The sequence below is a fragment of the Chinchilla lanigera genome, unplaced genomic scaffold (genome assembly GCF_000276665.1).
Source record: "Chinchilla lanigera isolate Chin_1 unplaced genomic scaffold, ChiLan1.0 scaffold00041, whole genome shotgun sequence".
Classification (NCBI taxonomy): domain Eukaryota; kingdom Metazoa; phylum Chordata; class Mammalia; order Rodentia; family Chinchillidae; genus Chinchilla; species Chinchilla lanigera.
Window position 1 is genome coordinate 4156546 of NW_004955442.1, and position 24548 is coordinate 4181093.

Here is a 24548-nt window from a genome sequence, read left to right on the forward strand (position 1 = left end):
GACCCAGCCTAAAGCAGCTGTCTGTCAACAAGCCACTGCCCCACCCTCATACCCGGGAGCTAAGTAACAGACTCATTGATGCAGACAGGACAAGGACATGGAAAGGCGCCTTGTGGGGTGGGAACAGTGGCCAGGGCTGAGAGTCCAACTGAAATTTATAAAAAGAATATAAATGTGAGATAATGCAGAGATGGCAGCCAGAGATTCAAAGCTGATTGGGCCCAAGGAAGAGGGACTGAGAGTGGGGCCAGATCACCCTCAACATGCTCATCACACTACCCCTCATTGTGGTTCTGTGTGTGAATATTTTCATTTTACAAATAAGAAACCAAAGGACAGAGATTTAAACTCAGATCGGACAGACCCCGAACCCACCTTGTCTTCTCTTTGCAATTTCTCTTTCTCTTAGCCTATCTCCACCTTGTCCAAAACTCCGAAGCTTTCCACCTCTAATGAGTACCACACGCTTTAGACCCTACATAATCTTACCCTCAGCCTCCCTAACCAGAGCCCTCGCTCCTCTCCTCTGTGTCTAAGGAAGTGATATTTTCTGGCTGGCTGAAATGTTTCTCTAACTCCTGAACTTTACTTCCTTTTAGTCCCTCCCCATTTCTTGGGCTGTAGGCATCCCGTCCACTTGCTAATATCCCTACCAAGCGCTGCCTCCTCCATGAACCCCCAGACACACAATCCAAAGGACTTTATTTCCCTCTTTCGTGTTCTCATAGAGCCACCTTCAAATCTCTGTTATGACATCTGTCTTATCACTTGAGTCCTATCGTATTTCCTCTATTAGTGTCTACTCTGTAAGCTTTGGAACATTATCTCACTCTTCATGTTCTCCCTGACAGTACCCAACCGCGCCATAAGTGAAATTCATGCCCGATATAGTGAAAGAACAGATGGATAAACAGGCTCCCCTAGAGGGGACATCAGAACTAAACTCATAATTGGCTGATTTTTTTTTAAACTTTATCTATTATTTTAAAAATTCTTCCCATCTTCACTTTCCAGGTACTATTCAAATACCCCATCACCCACTGCCTAGCTGCACCAGCTGTATTTAGAATGGTTCTACAGCAGAAAGTTGCCAAGTATGTACAAGTGGCTGGTAACAACAATCTTTGCATAGGATTTTAAGGGATTTGAGCTGGTTCTTTGAGGAATGTGTGTGTGTGTGTGTGTGTGTGTGTGTGTGTGTGTGTGTGTGTGTGCTGGAGGTGGTAATGATAACTACCAATCACTCTAATTAGCTGAATTAAAAGTGTGACCCAAAGACCAAAGGGAAGCCCTGAGTCTTGCAGCATTGTGGGTTTATTTGAATGTTTTCATTGTGAAATAACACAGAGAAAAAGGCATAAGATGGAAATGTGTAGATTAACAAACTATTAAAAATAAAAATGCCCCTGTGCCAATTAACCAAGTCACAAAAATAGGTGATCAGCTTCCCAGAGACTTCCATATGCCTCCTCAACTCCCCTAATTTCCTAAAGGAAATTACTATCTCAGTTTTTACAGTGTTTGCTTCAGTTTTAGTCTACTTTCTTGTCGCTAAGGTACAATACCCAACAATCTCAAAGGGGGAGAAGTTGAATTTGAGCCCATGGTTTCAGGGAATTCAGTCCATGGCTGCCTGGCTCTAAGGCAGAAACATCATGGGACGAGGGGGTGGTGGAGTGAAGCTGCTTTGCACAAGGGGGCCAGGAACCAGGGCAAGGGAGCAACGCCAGAGAGGAAGGGGTGAGAGACCAGACACAGACCCCACGGCCAGGCTTCCGTGACCAACCCAAACACACCCATACATATTCTCTCCTAACCCCACAGGCATTTGCTAATCCAGTCAAGTTGATTTATCATGAGTAATGGTCACTGTTTTCTTACTTTCCTTTTTATAGCTCCTAAGGCAATACCTCTAAACGCATAATGTTACAAACTTTATTTATCTAATAATACACTATTCTATGACATTTGGCTTCTTTTTCAAATATTACTTTTCTAAGATGTGTCCGTGTTGTTGCATATTCCTAAAGTTAGTTTGTTTTCACTGCTGTGTAATATTCTAGTTTATGAAAACATCACAATTTTTCATTTTTTTTATTTTAAAAGTAAAAACAAAAACATATTAACAAACAGACAACCATTTACAAAGTAGCACAAGGATAGTACAAGCAATACTGAATTACAGACAAGGTGACAGGGAAATAACAATGGTTGTTGTATTACATATTGATAACTTGAAAGTGATTACTCAGGAAAACAAATATAGACATGCAAGATTGATCATAATAATTAATCATTAACTGTTCCTTTCAACAAAGTGATAGAAGTCAGTAGTACAACTATGTTAGCTATCCTGCATATACATACATACATAATTTTCCCCTTCTTTCTTTTCTCAAAAGGTACTGGTTTTTGGGGGGGGGTTGGGGTTTTTTTGGTGCCAGGAATTGAACTCATGACCTCAGCCTTGCCAGGAAAGCACTTATGCCACTGAGCTATATCCCCGGCAGACCACAATTTTTATCAGTCCAACCATTAATGAAGATTTGGGTGGTTTCCATGATAGAGTTTGATGATTAATGCTGCATTGAACTCTGGTACTTGCTCCCTGATGCATACAAGCATCCATTTCTGAAGAGTTTTTCTAGGAGAATTATTAAGCCCCACTAACTCTACACACTACCACACTACTTTCCAAAGGACACAATGTGTGCTTCTGCTATCGAAACAGGAGAATACTCACTATTCCTCATTCTTACTGGTGCACTCATTATTGTCAAAGTTAATTTTTGCAATCTGATGGATGTGTAACATCATCTTATGGCAGTTTTAGTTTTGCATTTCCCTGTGTTTGAGGGTTAGCTTAGCTATCTGAAATCTGCTCTTTGACCCTTACAGTCAGTTACGTATTTTTTAGAGACTTTGAAATTGAAATCATTGCTTCAAAAAATCAGAGCTAACGTGTCCTGTGATTGTGAAGGAATTTAACGACACCTTTACAAAATGGACTGAATTATAATTTGCTTTTATTTGTGAAGCCTGAGTCTGGCTGAATTCTATTTCCATCTGTATTTCGGGGCTCATTTTTCATGTTCAGACAGCTAATTCCTGCAGCATCCCTCAGATGATGGCCTTTGTCCAAAGCCAGTGAAAATTTCAGCAGTGCATATTTAGTGACTCCCCAGAGACTGCCCACTTTCTGTACAGGAGATAAAACTCCAGGAGGAGGAGAAGGAAGGCTACCTCCGTGGACCGACCTTCCTGTCTGTCTCCCTTGACTCTGTCCCAGGAAGGGTGAAGAGGGAGACAGAGGTACGCCTGCTAGATCAGATCTCAGCCGTTTCTCCCCCATTTTCTTTAGGGAATCCAATCATTATTTGGTGATTCTTTTTGGGTCCTTTAAGGAAACTTCATGAGGAAAATGGAGAAGAAAGTTTACACACGCAGTGTCACTAGTAAACTGCTACAAGCACTCACATCAGCTGCTACTGGTCTCTCTGAAACTGTTTCCTGTGACCCTTCGGCCTTTTCCTGCACTCAGCCCCGTCTGCCCTGATGTCCTGAGCAGATGGTGCCCAAACCTCAACTTCCATTCCCTGTTTAGAAATACAGAAGTCCTTCAGTTCACACAGCCCTGCCCTCACAGAAGGCTATACAAATCTGTTATTACCAGCGTGTGTCCCTTGGGGTCTTGTCCCTCCCCTCTTTATGGCTTAAATTCTCCTAGCCACACAGAGTGCTTCCCTGAGATGAGTCCTGATGAACGCACTTTCTCCCTTTTGTGACATCAAAACCAAATTTAACACAAACTTCCCTGATTTAACCCAATACCGTCACTACCAACACACCTCTCTGCCAGAAGGCAGAACTGGGACTGACAGGAAGGGAGCGGCACCTACTTGGCCTTGCCCATCAGGCAAGTGACCAGAGGGAACTAGGAAGGTGAGGAGCAGCAGGATGAGCGATCCACGCCGCCAAGCCATGAGCTCTGTGTGTGCTGAGCAGCCAAAGCCTGGTCCCTTTGTCTTCCCCAAAGCCTCAGGTTCCCCACCCTGAAGCACTGCTACACCGGCGGGGAGTCTCTGCTGACTGAGGAGTTTGAGCAGTGGAAAAAGCAGACAGGCATCCTGCTTCGCGAGATCTATGGGCAGACAGAGACGGTAGGTGGACAGGCCCCTTCCCGGCCTTTGGACACGCTTGGCCCCTGCGCTCAGCAGATGGGTGGAGTCATGCCATGACCCTGTGTGGCGGCCCCAGTTTGTGCACAGCCTTGCTCAAAGCCAAGGGAAGTCTCCAGGGTTCAAAGTTAATTTGCCACAGTTTGATCTGCAGGAAGGCAACTTACAGCTCATCAACTCGTCAAGAGAGCAACATGCTGAAACTACTGGACAAAACTTAAAAAGGGATCTAGGGACATTTTGCCACTGTGCCTGTGATCATTAGCTCAGGGGCATGCAGGAGGGGTGAGGATGTAGGAGGATCTCTCCAGCAACATGGAGACCACCAGCTCCACCTTCCCAGCCCAGGGCAACACCACGCAGAGGCAGGCTGCGGCTGGCTCCAGAAGCTCATATCTGGGTATCTAGGAGGATGACACACACAGGTTTGACTGCAGGATACTAACAGGGGGACAGAGACTTTCAGTATCCAACATACACACACACACACACACACACACACACACACACTCAATGAGATCCTAGGGTGTCACTGAGCCACCAAGTTAGCTGAGCATTTAGAGTACCATGAGGGTCTCTAACCTCAGGGACTTCATCAGTGACAGTGTAGGTTGGGGCCATTCTTCCAGCACATTCTCAATCCATTTCCAGTGCCGGACAGAGCCACTTCCCCACCTTCCCATTATCCCTCTAGCTAACGGAAGGTGACTGCCCTCCCAGGCCTTAAAGCAAATTGATTATTTTACCTCTAATTCATATATGTATCTGACTTTTTTAATCAGTTGGTTGAAATACTTCCAGGCCCAAGGAACACCAAGACTCTGAGTCTGTTGTTGAGTGACAGTTTATATTTGGAGCAAACGCTTCGCCCATGACCCAGTCCCTCCGCACCAGCTATTTGCAGCTGTAGATGGTGCTTTCTTTCCTGTAGCCCTTTCATACCTGTTCCCCAACCACACCCATTGTCCACACAGCTACCATGGAAGCAGTGCCCTGGCAGAGCAGAGAGAACTTCCTCTGCCTGGAGCTCAGCCCCAGACTCAAATCTCAGAATTCCAAACCATAGCTGAGTCCCAACTTTGCCTCCCGAAATGGAAACACCAACACCAGTCTTGCCAAATAAATGAAGTGTGTAAAGCTCCAGCCAGTGCCTGGCCCATAAACCATGCTCACACTGAAGTTACTATGGCCAATGACATTTTTAGGTAGGTATTTTGCCGAATCTGAGAGCACAGAAGTGAACTGGATCATCTCTACTCTTGTGATGCTTATTACCTACCAAGAGAAAAAGACAAGCAAAAATAATCTGAGTGTTCGGTGGACTACAGTAAAAGTACTGTATGGGGGAAAATCCTGCAGAAGGAGAATGTTCAAGGAATTTATGTGGAGAGCTGGGGAGCAGCTAGGCGCAGTCCTTCTTTGAACACTTGGTGTGAGCTCACACTGGGCAGTTTCCCATCCACTTGCAAGGACTGTGGAAGCCCCCTTCCACAGAGGAGGAGATCAAGGACACTAGGGGCCCAGTTAGCACACGGTGGTCTGTCTGACGTAAAGCATTCAGCTACTGACATAATGGTAAGGACAGAATGGTCAAAGAGGGGCCAAGTCCATCGGGAAGACAAATAGGGTGGGAAGCGCGAGCAGAGGGAAGTGGCACAGAGATCTGAATGGTCTCAACACAGCCACAGGAAGGACCTCAGGCAGGATCCCAGTCACGGCTCAACAGCCCCAAGTAAATGTGTATGAAGTGAACTCATGACCTTCCCCTGGCAAACTGGCATGTGCCTGGCATACAGTGGGCACTCCATGCCCCATGACATGTGCAGCCTCGGCCTTGCCCTGTGCTTCTTTCTTTGCCTCCCTCACTGGGCACTCGGTGCTGCTCCTAGCACAGACTCAACCCATACTGGGTGCAGCACACGTTCTCCAAACAGAGTGGGGTCAACGCTCTGATCCTGAACCCCAGCCCCTGGCTTCCCCAAATGGCAGCTGTTGGGACGTGGGGTGAGGAGGACCCTGCTGCTTTGCAATCAACCCGAATTCTCCAGCCACCCCTAATCCTCTGTCTGTCATAAACAGGGAATTACTTGCGGTGTCCTCCAGAAAATGAAGATCAAGCAGGGCTCCTTGGGGAAGGCCATCTCTCCCTTCGACGTCCAGGTCTGGTCCCAAAGGTTTAGCAGGGAGCGCTGAGGGCTCAGCTGGGGTCAGAGCTTCACATGACACCAGCTGGCAGGACCAGCCACATTTCCCTGTCCTGGTTGCCCTTCTTCCTCCCCTCCTATGTTTCCTCCAGTTTCTTATGGAGGCTTCAGTTGAGAGCCGCATTACGGTGAGCACCAGTACAGCTCGCCCTGGCAGCCAGAGGTCTCACACACAGTGCATGGGAAGAAAGAATACTTGGACATGGCACTGGCGGCTTTCTTTACAGCTGGTGCTTTTCATTTCTCTTGGTCAGAGCTTTGTAGCTTGAGGGTATATTGGCGATGTCTTCATACCCATGAGAAAAGTAGACCTCTGGCTTGGATTTCACATTTGCTGATTTCAAAGACTTTTAATAGTCTTGTTCCATTTTCTAGCACCTTCCGTTAGGGGTCCATTTTTCCTCCACGAGTGTCCCAGGAATGAGATAGGCGGTGCTTGGGCGTGGTCAAAGGGCTGGGGGAGTCCTTCAGGGTGAACTCAACAGGCTTCTTGCTCCAGATCATCGACAACAAGGGCAATGTCCTGCCACCCAACACGGAAGGGAACATTGGAATCAGGATCAAGCCCACCAGGCCTGTAGGCCTCTTCATGTACTATGAGGTAACAAACCCCATCTGCCCCATCCCAGCCCCAAGAATCCCAGCAGGAGCTCTGCATCCTGAAACTTCTTCAGTTTGTCCTGTGTCTGCCCTGACTCAATGAAGCCTATGTTGATTACACTCAAATTCATGGAACATGGCCACGTCCCTGCCTATCCTAACTCTGATGAGACTTAAGGGCTAACTGATGCATAGAGGACAGATTGGCTTTAGAACCAGACTTATGTATCCTGAGCTCACGAACAGAGACCTCAACTAGGTTCAGATAATACCACCCCTCTTTACCAGTAGCAGGATAAACAAATGTCTTTCCCTAACCGAGCGTCCAGGGAGCCCTATGAGCCTGAGTCTGTAGAAAGAAGTCACAGGTTGGAGTGCTACGTGTCTTCACCATGCCAGACAAGCAGTAGGCCTATGGTCTAAATCCATGCTTTAGGCCCCTCAAATCCTAAACGGGAAACCCAAGAGTTGCAGAAATCCAGAGTGGGCAACAAGAAACCTGCTGAAACTCTTCGTCAGATACAACCCAGCCACCCCAGGTAGGTAGAGGCCACAAAAGGGAAATTCTTGGCTTCCAAAATTGATTAGCCATGGAAGGGAGACCAGACCCTGAAGCAGATCCCAGACTCCATCATTGTGCTCCAAAGGCTCTTTCCCAGAAGTTTTCCTGGTGTCACACTGTCCACACACAATGGGCTCAAGGGAGTGTGGCCTGCACAGATTGTTAAATATTACATGACCGTAACGTGTAGGCAGCTTTGAGAAATATCCATACACACACATACACACACACACACTGGTGGTTCCCAAGCTAATATAACAACGTTATATAACATAGGTATAATATCACATAAGAGAGATCTAGATAGAGTCCACAAAAAGTGTACACATACACACACACACACTGGTGGTTCCCAAGCTAATATAACAACGTTATATAACATAGGTATAATATCACATAAGAGAGATCTAGATAGAGTCCACAAAAAGTGTACATTAGGAAGAGAAAAATTTGTATGACTATTTTAATACCAAATTTATTGAGGCAGCATGGGATTAGCATGTTACCTTTGGCCTCTATAATTACAAGAGGTGCTCAGAGTAATGGCCCTTAGCTCCCAGACATTTGTTAGTATGGCTAACTGCTGAAGCATGTACACATTTTTAGCAGACTATATACATTTTATGTATATGTATGTGTGTGTATATATATGTATACATACACACATACATACACACACAAGGAATCATATGTATAATATAAATATACTATATATATATATTATATATATATATATATATATTTAAGCTAAGGCCTGCCCACCGGTTGGGGAGAATGTTTACCACAGAAAAGTAGCACCCTCTTGAGGCCATGGAGCAAAGATCACCTGTTAGTCCTCCCCTGAGCTCCCTTTGTTCTTTGTTTTTTATTGAGGTGAAATATGATATAAAATTTACATTTTCCAACATTTCCAAATGTATAATTCAGTGTAATCAATACATCCATAACTTTTGCAACCATCACCATTCTCCACCTGCAGAAAATCTTTGCCATTCTGAAGAGAAACTCTGTATTTGTTCACTAAACGATAACTTCCTTCTCCTCTGAGCACCAGGCACCTCATTACCTCTAATCCACTTTTTTCTATATGAATTTGCCTATTTTAGATGCTTCATATAAATGGAATCATACAACAATGGTCCTGTTTGAGCTGGCTTATCTTTCTTTCTTGGAGTTGGAAACGTTTTCTATTCTTTCTTTGGGTAAACTCTCATTGCCTCGTTCTCTTGCTTCTCCTTCTGCATCTCCTGTAGCACACATTTGGTCAGCTCCACGATGTCCCACAAGCCTGTGAAGCGCTACTCACTTTCCTACATCTTTTCTGCTCCTCCACTTTCATTTGTTCAGTCATTCTGCTTTCAGTTCCCTCTTTCTTCTGCCTGCTCTAACAGGCTGCTAAACCCTCTAGTGGATTTTTTGCTTCAGTTATTGCACCTCCAGAATTTGTATTTGGTTCTCCTTTGTAATTTCTACCTTTATTGATATCCTCATTTAGCCCATATGTCACTTTCTTGATTTCCTTTAATTCTTTGTCCATTCTTCCTTCTTGACTCACTGAGTATATTTAACATATTTCTTTTTCTCATAAATGCAGTGTTGGGTCCTCAGACAGTTTTGTCAGTTAACATTTCACTTGTCATGTTTTCCTGTTTCTCTGTCCACCTTGATTATTGAAACTTCGGCCTCTTGACCCTGTGATGTGATGATTCTGAGTAACTCTGAAAATCACATTCTCCTTCTTTCTACTGCATATCCCACCTCCCTTCCAGCTTAAGTTAATCCGGCACATTGCATCAGTCCTGCAGGTATCCCTCAGAGCAATTAGGACATAATAATTTACAGGCACTTTACTTCCTACGCTGGGGCACAGGAGGACTTTAGGAGCTGGGCTGCCCATGCTCAGAACCCTGCCTGTCACACGTGACCAAGGATGGGGCCAGCGCTGCGGAGCTCTCCTGCCGTTCTGAAGGTGGATCTTTCGTAATTGGACATTTGCTTGGTTGTTGTAAATCTTTGTTCGCAGAGCAACTACAAAGTCAGTTCAGACTGCTTCTTTGTTTGTTTGCTTGCTTGGTTTTGATGTTTCTGTAGAGAAGCAAGAAGTTGGAACTTCACAAACACTATTTTCCTGACACTGTTTCCCAACAGCATGTTTAAAGAGTAGCCAAGGGTAAAAATGTCCTTGAAAGCCCGGTGGACTCTGCCACCTCTGTGTGGTATAGGAGATATTTCCCCCTCACTGTTCAGGAATTTCCCTGAACCTAGAGATCCCCTCCAATACATCCTGGTCCCAGGGAGGTCAGAATCCCACCCCCGGATGTGGGGGCCCTTCCTCCAGGGTCCAGCCTCGGGCCTTACATAAGAAGATTAACCTCGAGAAAGTTTGTTGCCCAGAGAGCAGACCTGGGCACAGGGCTGTGGGTGAGGCCAGCGTATCGAACACAGTGCGCTAAGCTGGACAGCAGTCTGGGGTGAAACTTCACATTCCTCTTTGATCGCTGTTTCCTAAACTTTCAGTGTTTGCGTCTATGTCCATGAGGTGTGACCAAAAATCATGGTGAATGTCTAAATTTTAAAATTTTATTATAGTAAAAGATACATTGCCATGAATCTTCCTCAAAGTACAACTCCTCCCTCCACATACACTTCTCCCATCGTTCTTCCCACTCTCTGGAGCAGCTCTGGAAGTGCTCTTTCCCCAGTGTCTTTAGCTGTGCTGTCATCGCCCCCTCAACATCCTGAACGGATTCAGAATGTTTCCCGTTCATGGCCATTTTGACTTTGGGGAAGAGCCAAAAGTTGCATGGTGCCAGATCCAGGGAATAAAATGTGTGAGGACACACACATTTTTACAGTCCTGCCTTTCACTGGACAGCACTCAGCAGCAGTATTCACCTTTTTTTTATCTCTCCATGTAAAGACACTCCTAAGCAACAACTTCCAGAATCGCTTCAGAAAGTGGTAAGAATCATGAAATAAGTGTGTTTTAGGTGGAGTGGGTATTTTGGGTGGGTTAATGGCCATGTATCTTTTACTATAATAAATACTTTAATTAAATATTTTGATTACACCTCACATTAACATCTATGTAATTACCAGTTTATACTTCTCTTTAAATTAACTCTGAAAATCTTTGTTTTTGAAAAGTCAATGTAGTATCATAAATTAAAAACACACTTGCCAAAGTATCAGTATCACTTGCCAAAATCAGACAGCATTATAATCATAATTAGAATTTTAAAAAATGAATGTTCAGGGCTGGGGATTTAATTCAGTGGCACAGCGCCTGCCTGGCAAGCGCAACAGCGTGAGTTCGATTCCTGGTACCGGAAAAAAAAAAAAAAAAAAAAAAACCAAAAAAAAAAAAAAAATGAATGTTCAGTTTCAGCTATGCTCTGTTCCTGCTGAAAGCTCTGACCCCAAAGTTAACTCCTCCTCTTGGTGCTTTGCAAAGCTTCTAAACACATGTGAACACCAAGTCAATAATCTCCTTGGAGTAATCAATCACTGAAATTAATTCAAAACAGGACGTGATCCATTGTTTTTACTGTGTTTTTCAGGCACCTTTTAAAATCACTTCTTGTCATACAAGAGGGCTTGCTTAGGCATCAAATGAATAGACTATGAAGCAAGAATTAAATTCAGATACAAACACCAGTTTAGTGATCCTCTGAACATCAGTTTCTTCTGTAAAATAGGCAAAAAAAAAAAAAAATGCCAGGCTCACGTGAATTCATTTTCATATGAACACACAAGTGACCACAGAATCTTGATCCACAGCCAGAAACTGGAAATCACCCAGATATCCTTCATCAGCTGAAATGAATAAACAAAAACTGAAGTACAGTCATAACACAGAATTCTGCTTAGCAGGAGAAAGGATCAAACTGTTTATGGACACAGCAGCTTGAGTGAATCTCCACAGAGTTACACTGAAGAGAGAAAAAGCAGCCCATCCTACAAGGTTCCATACTGTACAGTTCTACCTGTATAACATCCTTGAAGAAATATGAAAAAAAAATGGACAACACTATGTAACTGAAATAATCCAGACAGAAAAATGCCACGTTTATCTTTTACCATACGTAGAACCCAAAAAAGTTGATCTTGCAGAGCTAGAGAGTAGCCTGTGTGTGGCGGTGCAGGGCATCGTACCCAGCAGCCTCCAAGCTAGCACAGATTGGGAGGCTGAGGCATAAAGATCGCACTGAAGCTCATTTAGTGATTTGGCAAGATCCTGTCTCAAATTTAAAAAATAAAAAAAAGAAGGCTGGGGATATAGCTCAGTGTGAAAGCCTTGGGTTCAATCTGGAGTACTACAGAAAAAAAGTACGAAGATTTGTCTGTATTATTTTTTAAACTATATGCAAACCTATAATTATCTAAAAATGAAAAGTTTATTTTAGAAAACAACCAGCCTCACAGCTTTCTGTGAGGATCAAACAGAGTAGCATTAGGGGAAGGAAATTCATTCAGCTCAGGTGTACTGGCCCCTCTCGTCTGTCCAGGGCCGTGCTGAGCTTACAGCAGGGAAAAAATAAACAGGGCTCATACTAGCGTAGAAATGTTATTCCAGCAGAGCGCCACAGACATGAGCGGTTCATTACAAAAACTGTCATCCTAACGGGCTCAGGAACATGCACTAACTGAGTGGCAGCATACACTGCCTTCCTCCACGTAATGAAATTAGACTCCAAGGAGTTACAAAACTTAGCCAGGTACCAGGTAGAGTCAGAGGCTGAACACAAAGCTAGGGTTGAACCCAGGTTTGGAGCTCATTGTCTCTAAACTGTCTGCCTTCCACAACGGGGGTCTGTTCTCTTTGCAGAATGACCCGGAGAAGACAGTGGAGGTGCACTGCGGGGACTTCTACAACACGGGGGACAAAGCCACTATTGATGAGGAGGGCTACATCTGGTTCCTGGGGAGGAGTGATGATGTCATCAACGCCTCTGGGTAGGTGTGGCTGACCCTGAGCTGGCCCGTGGCACCTCCCAAGGCCCTTGGGATCTTGTCTTGGTGCTGGGACCCTCAGCCTGACGACCACAGACCCTGGTCCCTGATACCTGTGCGCCTGCCCCACACCTGCACCCAGAGACAACCAAAATGACATTCAGGAAGGGGAGTGAGACACCTCCTTCCTGAATGTTTAAAGGAAAGGGGGCAGGACAGGATGTGCGACTGTGCCTTGGTCCCCTGGGCTTGCTTTTTGTGATGTTTGTGCCGGTCTCCTATGGCACAGAAGGTCCCAGGAGAAGCATAATAACAGCAACAGTAATAGCTACCCTTTATGGAATGCTCACTATGTGGAAACGCTCTGCTTAGCTCGGCACACAGCAGCCTCTTCCAGCCAGCAGAGATGCAACCATCATCCCTGTCTCACAATGAGGAAACTGGTCACTAGCCGGTGAGGACGTTCGCCTGAAGTCTCAATGACAGTGCAGGCAGGAGTCTAGACTGGAACCCAGGAGGCCTGGCGTTGACCCTGGGCCCCTATAGGGTTTTTTTAGAAGACATATTACACCAGTTCTCTTGGATATTTCAGAGAAATTGAGGTTTTCTTAATTCATTCTTAATTGGTATGTAATAATTACACATATTTATAGGATACACTGTGGTGATTTGGAACATCTATACTACGTTATGTAATGATCAAAGTCGGGTACCGTGCACACTCCTTGCCTCATGGATCATTTCCTTGTGCTGAGAACACTCGAAAACCTCTCTCCCAGCTATTTTGGAATATGTAACAGATTATTGTGATCTGCAATCACCCTGCTGTGAAATAGAACATCAGAATTTATTCCTCCTAGCTACTTGTAAATTTCTATAACTCTACCTCTCTCCCTGTTTCTCTCCCTCTCTCTCCCTCTCCCTCTCTCTCTCTCTCCCTCTCACTCTCTCTCTGTGTCTCTCTGATCATATATATGGTAAATATTTAAATTTTGTAATATAGTGCAGTAAAACACACATTGTCGTTAATCCCCTCACTTCAAACACAATCCCATTGTTCTTGGCATGTTCTGAAGCACTTCTGGAAGCCCTTTATCCTAAGTGTCTTTAAAAGACGTGATCAAAAATACGATGAATGCTGCTGCCAGGTACCGTCCCACCGAAAGACAGGCTTATAAAAACATATGGCCTGTCCTCACCCATTTTATTCACCAGATCTGGCACCGTGTAACTTCTGGCTCTTGACCATGAAAGCTCAAGAGTATCAATAGAGGCCGGGCTGTAATCCCAGCACTTGGGAGGCTGAGGCAGGAGGATCGTTGTGAGTTCGAGACCTGCCTGGGCTACAAAGGGTACTCAAAGCCAACTTGAACTGCATAGGGAGACCCTGCCTCAAAAAGACAAGAAGAAAAAAAAAAAAAAACAGAGAGAATGAATAGATTCAGGACATAGAGGCAGCCATGAGAGTGCAACCGAAGACACGAAAGAGGACATCCAGAATTGCTTCAGAAGGCAGCAAGCACAATGGGACAAGTGTGTTCAAAGTCCAGGAGGGGGATTCATGGCAATGTGTTTTAACTGTAATTTTTTTTTAATTAAACACTCGCTGAGGATATAGCGCGATGGCACAGCACCTGCCTGGCAAGCATGAGGTTGTGAGTTCCATTCCCGGTACCAAAAAAACCTAAACATTCACCATATTTGTCTGTCACACCCCATATTACTGAAAATTCGCTAAGGGATTCTAAGTGCTCCTCCCATTGACAGGTGCTCTGTATCCCCACCTCTCGGCGCTGTCTGCGTGGGGTGAGGGTTACGTTCATTGGTTTCACTGTGGTAACCACTTCACTGTGTGTTTGTTGAACATCACATCTCACACTTCAAATACACGCACTAAGAGACAAAGTAAAACAAAGCATATGGGCATTCTGGGGAACAAGATGCAGTGGGAGTGTTTCAGGTGAAGGCTGAGGGCTCTCCGGAGCTCTAGCTCTGGTGCAGGAGGCTGACTGGGTCAAGCACCCAAGCTCCGGAGAACACAGACCTGTCCCTCCTTCGGCAGGGACATTCCATGGAGAAGTCCAGGAACAACCAAGCTGGGGACTGGGCCCACTGACAGTCCAAACCTTCACTTTGGGGGCCCAAAGCACAAGCAAGTCACAGGTCACTGGCTGTTCAGGACCTCTGCCCTCTGGGCCAAGGGGGGCTGTGGCCCTCCAAAGTGCAGATCTGGAGCTCTGCCGCCAGCCCTGGCACCTGGCCCAGAGCAGTGGGTTGATCCTGCAGGTACCGCATCGGACCCGTGGAGGTGGAGAACGCCTTGGCAGAGCACCCGGCGGTGGCCGAGTCGGCCGTGGTGAGCAGCCCGGACCCGACACGAGGGGAGGTGAGGACAAAAACCTTGTCGAGTCTGGCTGTGAGCGGGAGAGGGAAAGTCCGCGCGGGACACTCCCAGCGTCTGACAGCCTTGGACCCACGATGGAGGGCGGGTGTGCATTTACACAACGGGACCACCAGGTGGCACCATGGCGCCACTTGTGTCCTGCAAATGAACAGGGACAATGAGGATGAAAGCTCATACGTAGTGAGGGCTTAGCACTCACGTCTCACAAAACTCAATAATCCAAGGGCTGTTATTATACTCTGTAGATAAGGAAAGAGAGGGGTTCAGAGCCACAGCTAAGAGGTGGACTTAGAAGAGAATTGTACTCAATGTGGCCCCAGAGCACACCTTCGCTGATACAAGGGCTAACTGAGCACCTTCTGTGTACAAAGACTGGTGTGATTGAGGCTATAAAATAAAGGAAAAATAAATTATGAGCAACTGTTTAAGCCCACTGGGTGCCTGACGCAGAACTGTACATACAATAAATGTGACCGGCTTGATAGAAAAATGGTAGCGGGTATGAAGGCAATTTAAACAGCCCGGATGTTGTTACACACCGTCTCACAGAATCTACAGAAATCCTTTGAGGAATGAACCCCGTTTCACGAAGAAGGAAAGTGAGGTTAGGTTCTCAGACATGGTGATGCACACCTGGATTCTCAGCACTCCGGGAGGCTGAGGCAGACGGTTCACACATTCGAGACCAGCCCAGCCAAGTTAGTGACTGAACAGGACCTGTCTCAAATGAAAACGGGCTGGGGATGTAGCTCCAGGTGAAGGTTCTGGTCTCGATCCCAGGTACTAGGAAAGGGAGGCAGGGGAACCGAGTCATTTTCCAAGGTATGGCACCGACTAAGGAGGGCGGGATGTAAACCTTGGCCTCCGCTTTCCCAGAGTTTCCATACGGCAGAGTTCATGCTTCCATTCCGCAGGTGGTAAAAGCATTTATTGTTCTGAACCCACCGTTCCTGTCCCATGACCAAGATCAGCTCGTCAAGGAGCTACAGCAGCACGTGAAGTCAGTGACGGCACCATACAAGTACCCGCGGAAGGTGAGTGTGGGCAGGTGGCGAGGGCTGCCTCCCCTGAGCGCTGCCCAGTGCTCGGTTGTACCTACCTTGCCTGGTGGCTGTGGAGGGGCACAGTTAGCCAGCCAACCATTTTTTTCCTCTTCAAAAGAAGCTGTCTGCCAAGTTCTAGCACACACCTGTAATCTCAGCACTCAGAGGCTGAGGCAGGAGGATCCAAGGTTTGAGGCCAGCCTGGGCCACTTAGTGACTTAGTGAGAGTGGCTCAAAATAAAAGGGGGAGGCTGCAGTTGTCGCTCAGTGTGGAGGTCCTAATTTCAATACCCAGTGAGGAAAAACACACACACACACAGAGAATTATCCCATTGGTTTAAAATAAAGAGGTACATGTGTCAAAAAGTCAATATTTTCTCTTGTAGTCTAAACATTCACAATCAATATGGACTTATTATGAGACGGCCTGGCTAGCATTTACTGAGCACTTACTATGTGCACCAGGCCCTGGATTCAGTTCTCTGTGTGCACTGTTACTTCCTTTAGTACTATAACTTGCAGTAGTGTAGCTGTCCAATTTCAGAGACAAACCGAGGCTCAGACGCCAAGTCAGCTGCCTGAATTTGCCTGAGTCAGAGGCAGAGCTGGAACTCAAGGGCATGTGTGTCTGACAACGAAGACTGTGTTCTGACATGAGGCGCAGCAGCCTTCTCAGAGTTGAACAGACGATGCTAGGGTGGGTGAGATATTACTGCAGGGAACACATCAAACAGTGAGGGTCTGTCATGATAAAGGGCTCTTCCTTGCTCGTGCTGTAGGTCCCCATGGCTCTTTGGGGGCCTTTGTCCCACATCCCCTCATCCTGGGACCAGGATGTGAGAACAGCCACTACAGGGCCACCCGCCAGGTGCTATAACAGCTGAAGGAGAGGGCCACCAGCCTCAGTGGTGCTAAGTGCTCCCGCCTAGAGGCTGTGTGCTTCACGGCCACTCACATTCCATTGGTCGAAGCAAGTCACATGGCTACATGTGACCCCAGGGGTCAGGAGGGGGACCCTAGGAAGGTCCCCAAGTGGAGCCAGCCTGAATGAGAGGTGCTGGGCATCAGTAGGAACTCCAACAGGGCTAAGTCAGGATGAACGCTCTCTCCTCCACCAGGTGGAATTTGTCCCAGAGCTGCCCAAAACCGTCACCGGCAAGATTAAACGAAGCGAACTTCGGAAAAAGGAGTGGTCAGATGTAAGCAGCAGTCAAGCCAGGACCGCCCGCCCCTGACCGTGGGAAAATCCCTGGCGCCCTCAGTTTCCCCAGTACACAGCGGGATGAAGAGACTGACGAGGAGGGGGCCTCAGAAGAGCTGTGGTCCCAGCACATTCACCCTGGGAAGTTCAGTCCCCCTGCTGTGAGGCCCTGTTCTTTCGGAGGGCCGGAGTGAGCTCTTAGACTGGGGTTGCAGGTAATAAAGTCCCGATGGCCTCAGCCGCCGTGGCCTGGTGCTGTGCATCTGTGTGAACTATGCCAAATAGACTATGCCAAATGCCTTCCCTCCGTAACCGTCCCCAGTCCCCAGCCCAGAGACCCAGGACCAGATTCCCCTCCGGGCGCCAGCATCCGAGGCAGTCCAAGCATCCTTTCCGTATCCGGGACACAGAGGGCTGGGGAAGGTGCTGTGTGTGGCCCCCGGTTCCTGCCCCTGGAGCCATGGCGGTGAACTTATGGCATGCATGTTATCATTTTTCTTTTAAGATAAAAGATATTAATGCATGAGGTTTTTTTTAACTAAAACCTCAGTATTCAGGTTTAACTGCAGTGTTGATACTTTGAGATAGATAAGTGGGTTTGGGCTGCAGTTGGGGCACTCGGTCTCTAAAACATTTGCCTTCTCGCCCACTACTGGAGAAGTCCCACCAATATCTGCCGGATTCTGTGGTGCAGAGATACCGTCAGGGCACACAGACACCTCAAGCACAGGACAGCCAGGCGTAGACAGGATCGGCCCCAGCTTCCCCCAGCACTCAGGTGCCCAGTGCCTCGACGGGCATGGGCAAGCCCGCACCACCCGGAAACACCTGAGCCAGCCCCACGCAAATCCACACAGACACACGCACGCACACCTAGAGACACAGAAAGGAGAGTGAATGCACACACATGCACAATCAGAACACTAGAGAGCACACAAAGTCATACACATACAACCCACACACACCAAGATACAAAACACAGACACTCCCTCAGAGACACGCACATTCTCATTACACTGACACACACAAATCTGCACAACCTTCACACTTATTCAGGGACATCTATGCCCAGGTATTTGCAAAGGCACATGGAGGTACCCCAAGTAGCTGCACCTCAAAAACACCACACCTCCAACACTACGCCCACAGATGCAAAAACTCTAGCACACGGCGCACACAGGCAGGTGTGTGAACCAGACTCCTCCCCTCCTCACTCTCATCAAAGGGCAGGGTTTATTTCCTGGTTCCTAGCCAGTGCTGGGCGTCTGCCACTTGCCGGTCTTCTGAGGGGCTGTTCCCAGGCAGAGGACTGAGACGGGCCAGGGTTGGGGGGCCCTCGTGATGGCAAAGGATGGGGGACGCACAGAGTGGAGGTGTGGCCTCGGGCTGAGCTGATATAGAGACCAGGACAAGAAGGAGCTCGTGACCCGGGGACCCTGCCCAGGGCCAGAGCATGGGGTACCCTCTGCGGCACCATGATGATGTGGTCAGGAACATTTGATGCTGCTGTCATCACCATCGCCACGAGCGGTGACTCGGGTGCCAGGTGGAGGAACAGACTGGGAGTTTGGCCGCCTGGGTCAGCCTCAGTCTCTGTGCAGAAAGCACCCACATAGAGCCCGGCTGGGGCCCAGGGCCTCCCCAAGCCCGTTCCTCCTGCAGGTTCCGTGGCACACCCAAGGCCCTCTGACACTTTCCCTGCTGGGGTACAGCCCCTTCCCAGCCACCCTGAACCCGCTTCCCCATCTATGCAAGGAAGGTGGGTTGGTGCATTGTGAACCCAGGTGGTGACACCCGCAGAGTGAAGCGCTTGGCATAGGCAGGGACAGAGGGGCCGGTGTTATCATTGTTACTGCCTGGAGTGTCTGTCATTCCAAGACATCCATCGGGGGAGAAAGACATCCCCTAGAGGTGATGACGTCCACAAACAACCAAAACGTTGCTTCCTGGGGTCCTCATGTCAGGCTCTGACATAGCAGTGGACACTGTCAGGTGAGCAAGAAAACCACCTCGGTAACACCCAGCAGGCAGCACTGCTGGTCTCTAAGCCAAGGCGCCTAGGCCTGCCACGGGCTCGGGGTGGGGCCTCCAGGGGGCCACCAAGGGCTCCCTCGGCAAGAGGGCGACACTGCCTTCAAAGAGCTTCCACGTTGCAGGGAGATCCCCCTACTTGAGGCCTCAAACTGTTCACTTTCCTTCCCTTCTGGCCGCGTGCCAGACTGCAGCCCACCAAAGTGGTCGTTCTGAGACCAATGGTCTCCCGGTGAGGGCAGCTGGGAGTGCGGACACACATGACTTTCCCCCCCGGCTCCCTGCTGCTGGCGCTCTAGCTGCTTTCCTCAGTGTCCTGTAAACCAGTGACCTCGCGTGGACGCGGGGGCCTGAGCAGGGCTTCCCAGGGCAAGCCGTCTCCTGCTCCGTAGTGAGCCTGCCCAGCTCAGCGACCCCAAAGCTGCTGTCTGTCACCTGCTTCGCATTTCAGAGGGAGACATTTTTATGACTCTCAGGGGAATTCACGGAACAGTCCCAGAGCTTGCAAGCCAGGGACGGACGCAGTCCAACCTGTCCTTGCCAAGTCAGTGAGACATGAGGGCCAGAGAACATTCTCCAGCCCAGATGTGTGAGCCGAGCTTTCTTGAGCAGGAGGGAAATGGTGAGACACGGACGGGGGGACACACTAGGCAGCAGGGCGCCCCAAGGCAAAGGCCAGAAGGTGCCAGAGAGGCTGCAGGACTGGGGCTGCTGGGTTGCTGAGACGGGTCAGGGCCTGCAGAGCGGCCCGGGCCGCCACCTTGTGGGCGGTCGTGACATAACGCTCCAAGCAGGAAAGAAAATGTTCACTTCCGGTTTCAGTCACCTGGCAGGGAACATTCTCTCACAGTGAAGACCGGTGCTGGAAAGAGACAAAACTTGGAGAACGCTATTGCTGTAAAAAACACAAAACAAGAAAAAACAAACAAAATGGGTTTCCCAGTGACGCTGCATGTGATGGAGAACACACGAGCTTCCAGCTCTGGAGGAGGCCAAGATGGAGTTTGAGAAAGAGAGCAGCCTGGGCAACCAAGTGGCTTAGAGCCTGAGGCGAAGTTAAAAGGGCTGGCATGCAGCTGTGTCTTAGAGGGCTCCTGGGCCGTTAACATCGCTACTGCCACTGCGGGGACAGTTTCCTGAGTCAAAGGTCCCTGAGCGAGGGCTTCCTCAAGCCCCCAGAAGAGCCTGGAGAGGGGCTCAGATTGGAGTCTGGTTCCTAGGTGGAGCTTGGTTAAGTTCCAGAGAAGCTTTGGGCGGTTCACACATCCTGCGTGTGACTGAGCCTCTCAATTATAAAAAGCATTATTGGGGAATAAAGCAAATAATAGACCTCATGTAAAGAGTTTTGCTCCGAAAAGAAAGGTGGATTGTTGGAAACAGCGAGATAGATCTTTTGCAAATGCAAAGTGACCCAATGGATGGAGGGAAAGGAGGGAAATGATGAGGGGGACACGCCCTGCCGTGTGTGTCCTGTGAGCCCAGCCGCAGGCTCTCAGGACCTCACCAGGCCTGCCACCGCCCTGCTTCTCCGGCCTGCATTGCTGGGGAGGGCCGTTCTAGTGCATCTACAGGAGCTCGGCGAGCTATCAATGGCAACTCCTCCTGTTCTTCTGTTCCCCACCCTCTTGTTATTCTCACTAGATTCACTCTCCTACTTTTGCACCCTAAGGTTTGCCACTGTGCTATATTATGGCGATGACCAGATCAGTGGTACCCTTATGGTGTGTGTGACCCTCAGGACAGCAGAAGCCCAGGAGGTCAGGGTATGACTCATCCCTCAGAGCCAGGCACTTGGCTGATGTTCAGTACCCATCTGCTACCCTGATATATTTGTCTTGTGTCAATAACATCTTCCTGCTCTACAAGATGCACCTGCTCCCTCGCTCAAGATGGGAAGATGGTATGGCCTGTTATGTGGCCTCAGAAACTTGTGAGAAGCCACCTTGTCCTCAGCCAGTTTTACCCCACCAGGCGTGGCAAAGCCCTGTGTCACCATCAGTGACAATTACTTATGCTGACTTAAGAAGAAAGGGGACTGTCCTAGACAAGCCAGGTCACACTGTTCAAATCCTCATACCTAATGCTGGAAGTAGAGGATGTGGGTGAGATCACAGGGGCCAACAGGGTAGAGGTGGCCCCTGTCCCGAGATTGGCTACAAAGTGTCTCAGTAGGAGTAGAGCATGGAGGGCCATCCCTGGACAGGGTAGGGTCCTCCTGCTGCCTTACTGACTACTCACTCAAGGTCAGGGGCTCAGCAGAGGACCAGGTCCTATACCCCCACACCAAAGAGGTCTCCCTGCAAATGTGACCAATAAAGATGTGAGCAGTGCGGGGACAGAGGGAGTCACAGGGATGTGAGCAACAAGACTAAGGGCCTCATGGTCCCTTAGCACTCCTGAGAAGAGAGCCTGGGCCTCAGATCTAGAACACATGGGTCACTTGGAAAACGTACCCAGGGATCAGAGGGAGAGTTGAGAGAATAAAGCTCGACTCTGGGTCATGGAGATGTCCATTCTGAGGGAAATTGAGCCTTCATCCCCACAGGTTCTTCCAGGGACTCAACTAGATCATCTGCCCAAGTGAGAGAGACACATGGGAGAAGTATGCATCCCCAGGCTCCTGTCTCCCCTTGGGTGTGGACGGCCAATGAGTAGGAAGGGCCTGAAGTGAGAGATTCGTGAATTTGCTTGAATCAGTGGATTGTTTGCAAGACCCTGGCTGGATCAGGGCCAAGGCCCTGGGGTGAGAATTGTCCTCAGAACCCAGCCAGAGTGACTCCCTCTTGCCATGTACCACCCTCCTGTGTGCCCAGGGCTGAGGCTGTGCCAACAAGGCCACTCGTCACTGAGGCTGGACAGTGCTAACAGAGACCAGCAGAGCCTCCTGACAAGGACGAGGTGGAGCGGAGCGCACACGTCTTTCCCCACAGCCTCTTCCTGCTTTGGGTCCTGCTCCTGCTGTTTTACTCAGTGCCGTATAAAGCAGTAACCCCGCACAGGCTGTTGGCAACTTGCATGGTGCTTCCGAGGGCAAGCTGTCTACTGCTCCCCAGTGAGCCCGACCCAACTCAGGGACCCCCAAGCTGCACTCGTCCCCGCGTCCCCGCCATTCTTTGTCTCTCGCACCCCCTCACAGTTCAGAGGGAGATATTTTTATATCTCCCAAGGAAATTCATGAAACAGTCCCAGAGGATGTGAGCCAGGGATGGACGCAGTCCAACCTGTCCTCGCCAAGTCAGTGAGACATGAGGGCCAGAGAACATTCTCCAGCCCAGATGTGTGAGCCGAGCTTTCTTGAGCAGGAGGGAAATGGTGAGACGTGGAGGGGGGCACACTAGGCAGCAGGGCGCCCCAAGGCAAAGGCCAGCAGGTGCCAGAGAGGCTGCAGGACTGGGGCCGCTGGGTTGCTGGGACGGGTGGCGGCCTGCAGAGGTGGCCCCGGGCCGCCACCTTGTGGGCAGTCGTGGCATAACGCTCCAAGCAGGAAAGAAAATGTTCTCTTCAGTTTTCAGTCATCTGGAAGAGAACATTCTCCAACAGTGAAGATTATGAAACTATAGACTGGAGAGAGAGAGAGACAGAGAAAGAAACAGAGAGAGAAAATGAGAATGAATCGGGTGTAGTGGTGTACGCCTGTAAGTCTGTAATCCCAACAATGGGAAGTCTGAGGCAGGAGGATCGCTGTGAGTTCAAGGCCAGTCCGGGCTACATAATGAGAACTTATCTCAAAAAACCAGACAGACAGAGAGAGAGAGACAGACACACACACACACACAAAGAGACAGAGAGAGAGAGAACTTGGAGAATGACCTATAGGAAGGAAAGACACAAAATAAGAGAAGCAAACAAAACAAAAATTTTCTGATGAAGTTACATATGGTGGCACACACCTATAATCCCAGCTACTCAGAAAGCTGAGGCAGAAAGACTGCAGAGCATCCTGCAAAATTTAGCAGGTTTTTTCTCAAAATAAAAAGGGCTTGAGATGTAGCTCAGTGGTGCAGTGCTCCTGGGTTCAATCCCAAGTACAACAACAGCAAAAAACCATCGTGTTGACTGGGTGACTTGTACACATTATTGCCCACGATATTTGCTGACCCTCAGAAACCGGATCCTTCTGCACCTGTCATAAAAGTTGGCAGTTGGGTCTTTCTTTGAGGTGAGCAGTAGGAGAGAGGTCTGTGTCACTTTTTAGCACTAACGTTCACAGCTGCAAATGACTGTGCTGTCTTCCTCTCTGCCACAAGATGCTGATATCCCCAGTGCAGGCAAGGCCATTAGCCTGCTTGTGCACCTGTGGTGTTAGAAGGAAAGAAACCATTGTCCTAGAAAGCCATGGAGAACTGGGCTTGCTTGTTACTGCATCATAACTTAGTTTATCCTAACTGATGCATTAGAAGAACTACTGTCATTAGATGAACAGTTTCCTGAGTCAAATGTCGCTTACTGTGGATTTGTCAAACCCTCAGAGAGTAGACTGGAGAGGAGCTCAGACTGAAGTCTCTCTCCTAGGAGGACCTTGGTTAAGAAGCTTTGGGCAATTCACACGCCCTGTGTGTGACTGAGCATTTCCATTGTAAAATGCATTATTGGGGCAGTAAAGCAAGTGAGAGAACTCAGGTAAGGAATTGTGCTGCAGTCACAGAGTGTATCTGCAAGTGGGTCCTTAGTACATTTCCCCTCATGTTCACTACAGTCCTGGCTCTGTGGGCCTGGGCACTCACTGATGTAACCATTCCTAGGTGACAAGAGGGGAGACCCAGGGCCAGGTGTAGTGGTGCATGCCTGTAATCCCAGCACTCAAGAGGCTGAGGCAGGATGATTGCTGCAAGTTCGAGACCAGCCTGGGCTACAAAGTGAGTTCAAGGCCAGCCCAAACTACATAGTGTGACCCTGTCCTGATCATCCTGAATGTAGCTCAGTTCCTGGTTCACATCACAGTGATACCTAGTGCTATGGGTAAAAGTGCAGAACCCAGAGCAGTGAAGATACTGCTCCAGGCCCCCTTTCTACAGAGCACAGCAGCCCCTCTCCAAGAAGTAACCCCGTCTGATGGAGACCACTACGAAGCAGCCCTGAGCAGGACTTAAATTAATCAACTGACTTTCCATGTTTACTTGTCCAAGGCCTGGACTCCTTGTTGGGTGATTGACTCACAGTAAGTGAACCTCTGTGAGTCACTGATCCCTACTAAGGCCTGTAATGGTGGATGAAGCTGGAAAGCCTCAAAGGATAAGACAAGATCACAGCCAAGGACAACTGGATCTAATCTCAACTAGATAAAGACTGTAGCCTCTGGCATCTCACTCCTGGTGGATTAATTTAATACCTTACTTAGAATCTTCCGGCTGGCTAGCTTTCTGCCTGGTGGC

At 48.4% G+C, this 24548-nt stretch overlaps 1 protein-coding gene across 2 annotated transcripts in view; it reads left to right on the top strand.

The window, feature by feature from the left end:
- Positions 1 to 17387, top strand: part of Acsm1 (acyl-CoA synthetase medium-chain family member 1) — a 40116-nt gene extending 22729 nt beyond the window's left edge. The window contains exons 7-14 of one of the 2 annotated variants that reach the window (XM_005391131.2): positions 1015 to 1094; positions 4037 to 4160; positions 6258 to 6338; positions 6882 to 6983; positions 12373 to 12500; positions 14784 to 14883; positions 15816 to 15935; positions 17063 to 17387. In XM_005391131.2, the coding sequence (XP_005391188.1) occupies positions 1015 to 1094; positions 4037 to 4160; positions 6258 to 6338; positions 6882 to 6983; positions 12373 to 12500; positions 14784 to 14883; positions 15816 to 15935; positions 17063 to 17179 (852 nt within the window). In that variant the 3' untranslated portion in view covers positions 17180 to 17387. The remainder of the gene's footprint in view (positions 1 to 1014; positions 1095 to 4036; positions 4161 to 6257; positions 6339 to 6881; positions 6984 to 12372; positions 12501 to 14783; positions 14884 to 15815; positions 15936 to 17062) is intronic. The other variant, XM_013517947.1, reaches the window with a different exon arrangement.
- Positions 17388 to 24548: the final 7161 nt, after the last annotated feature.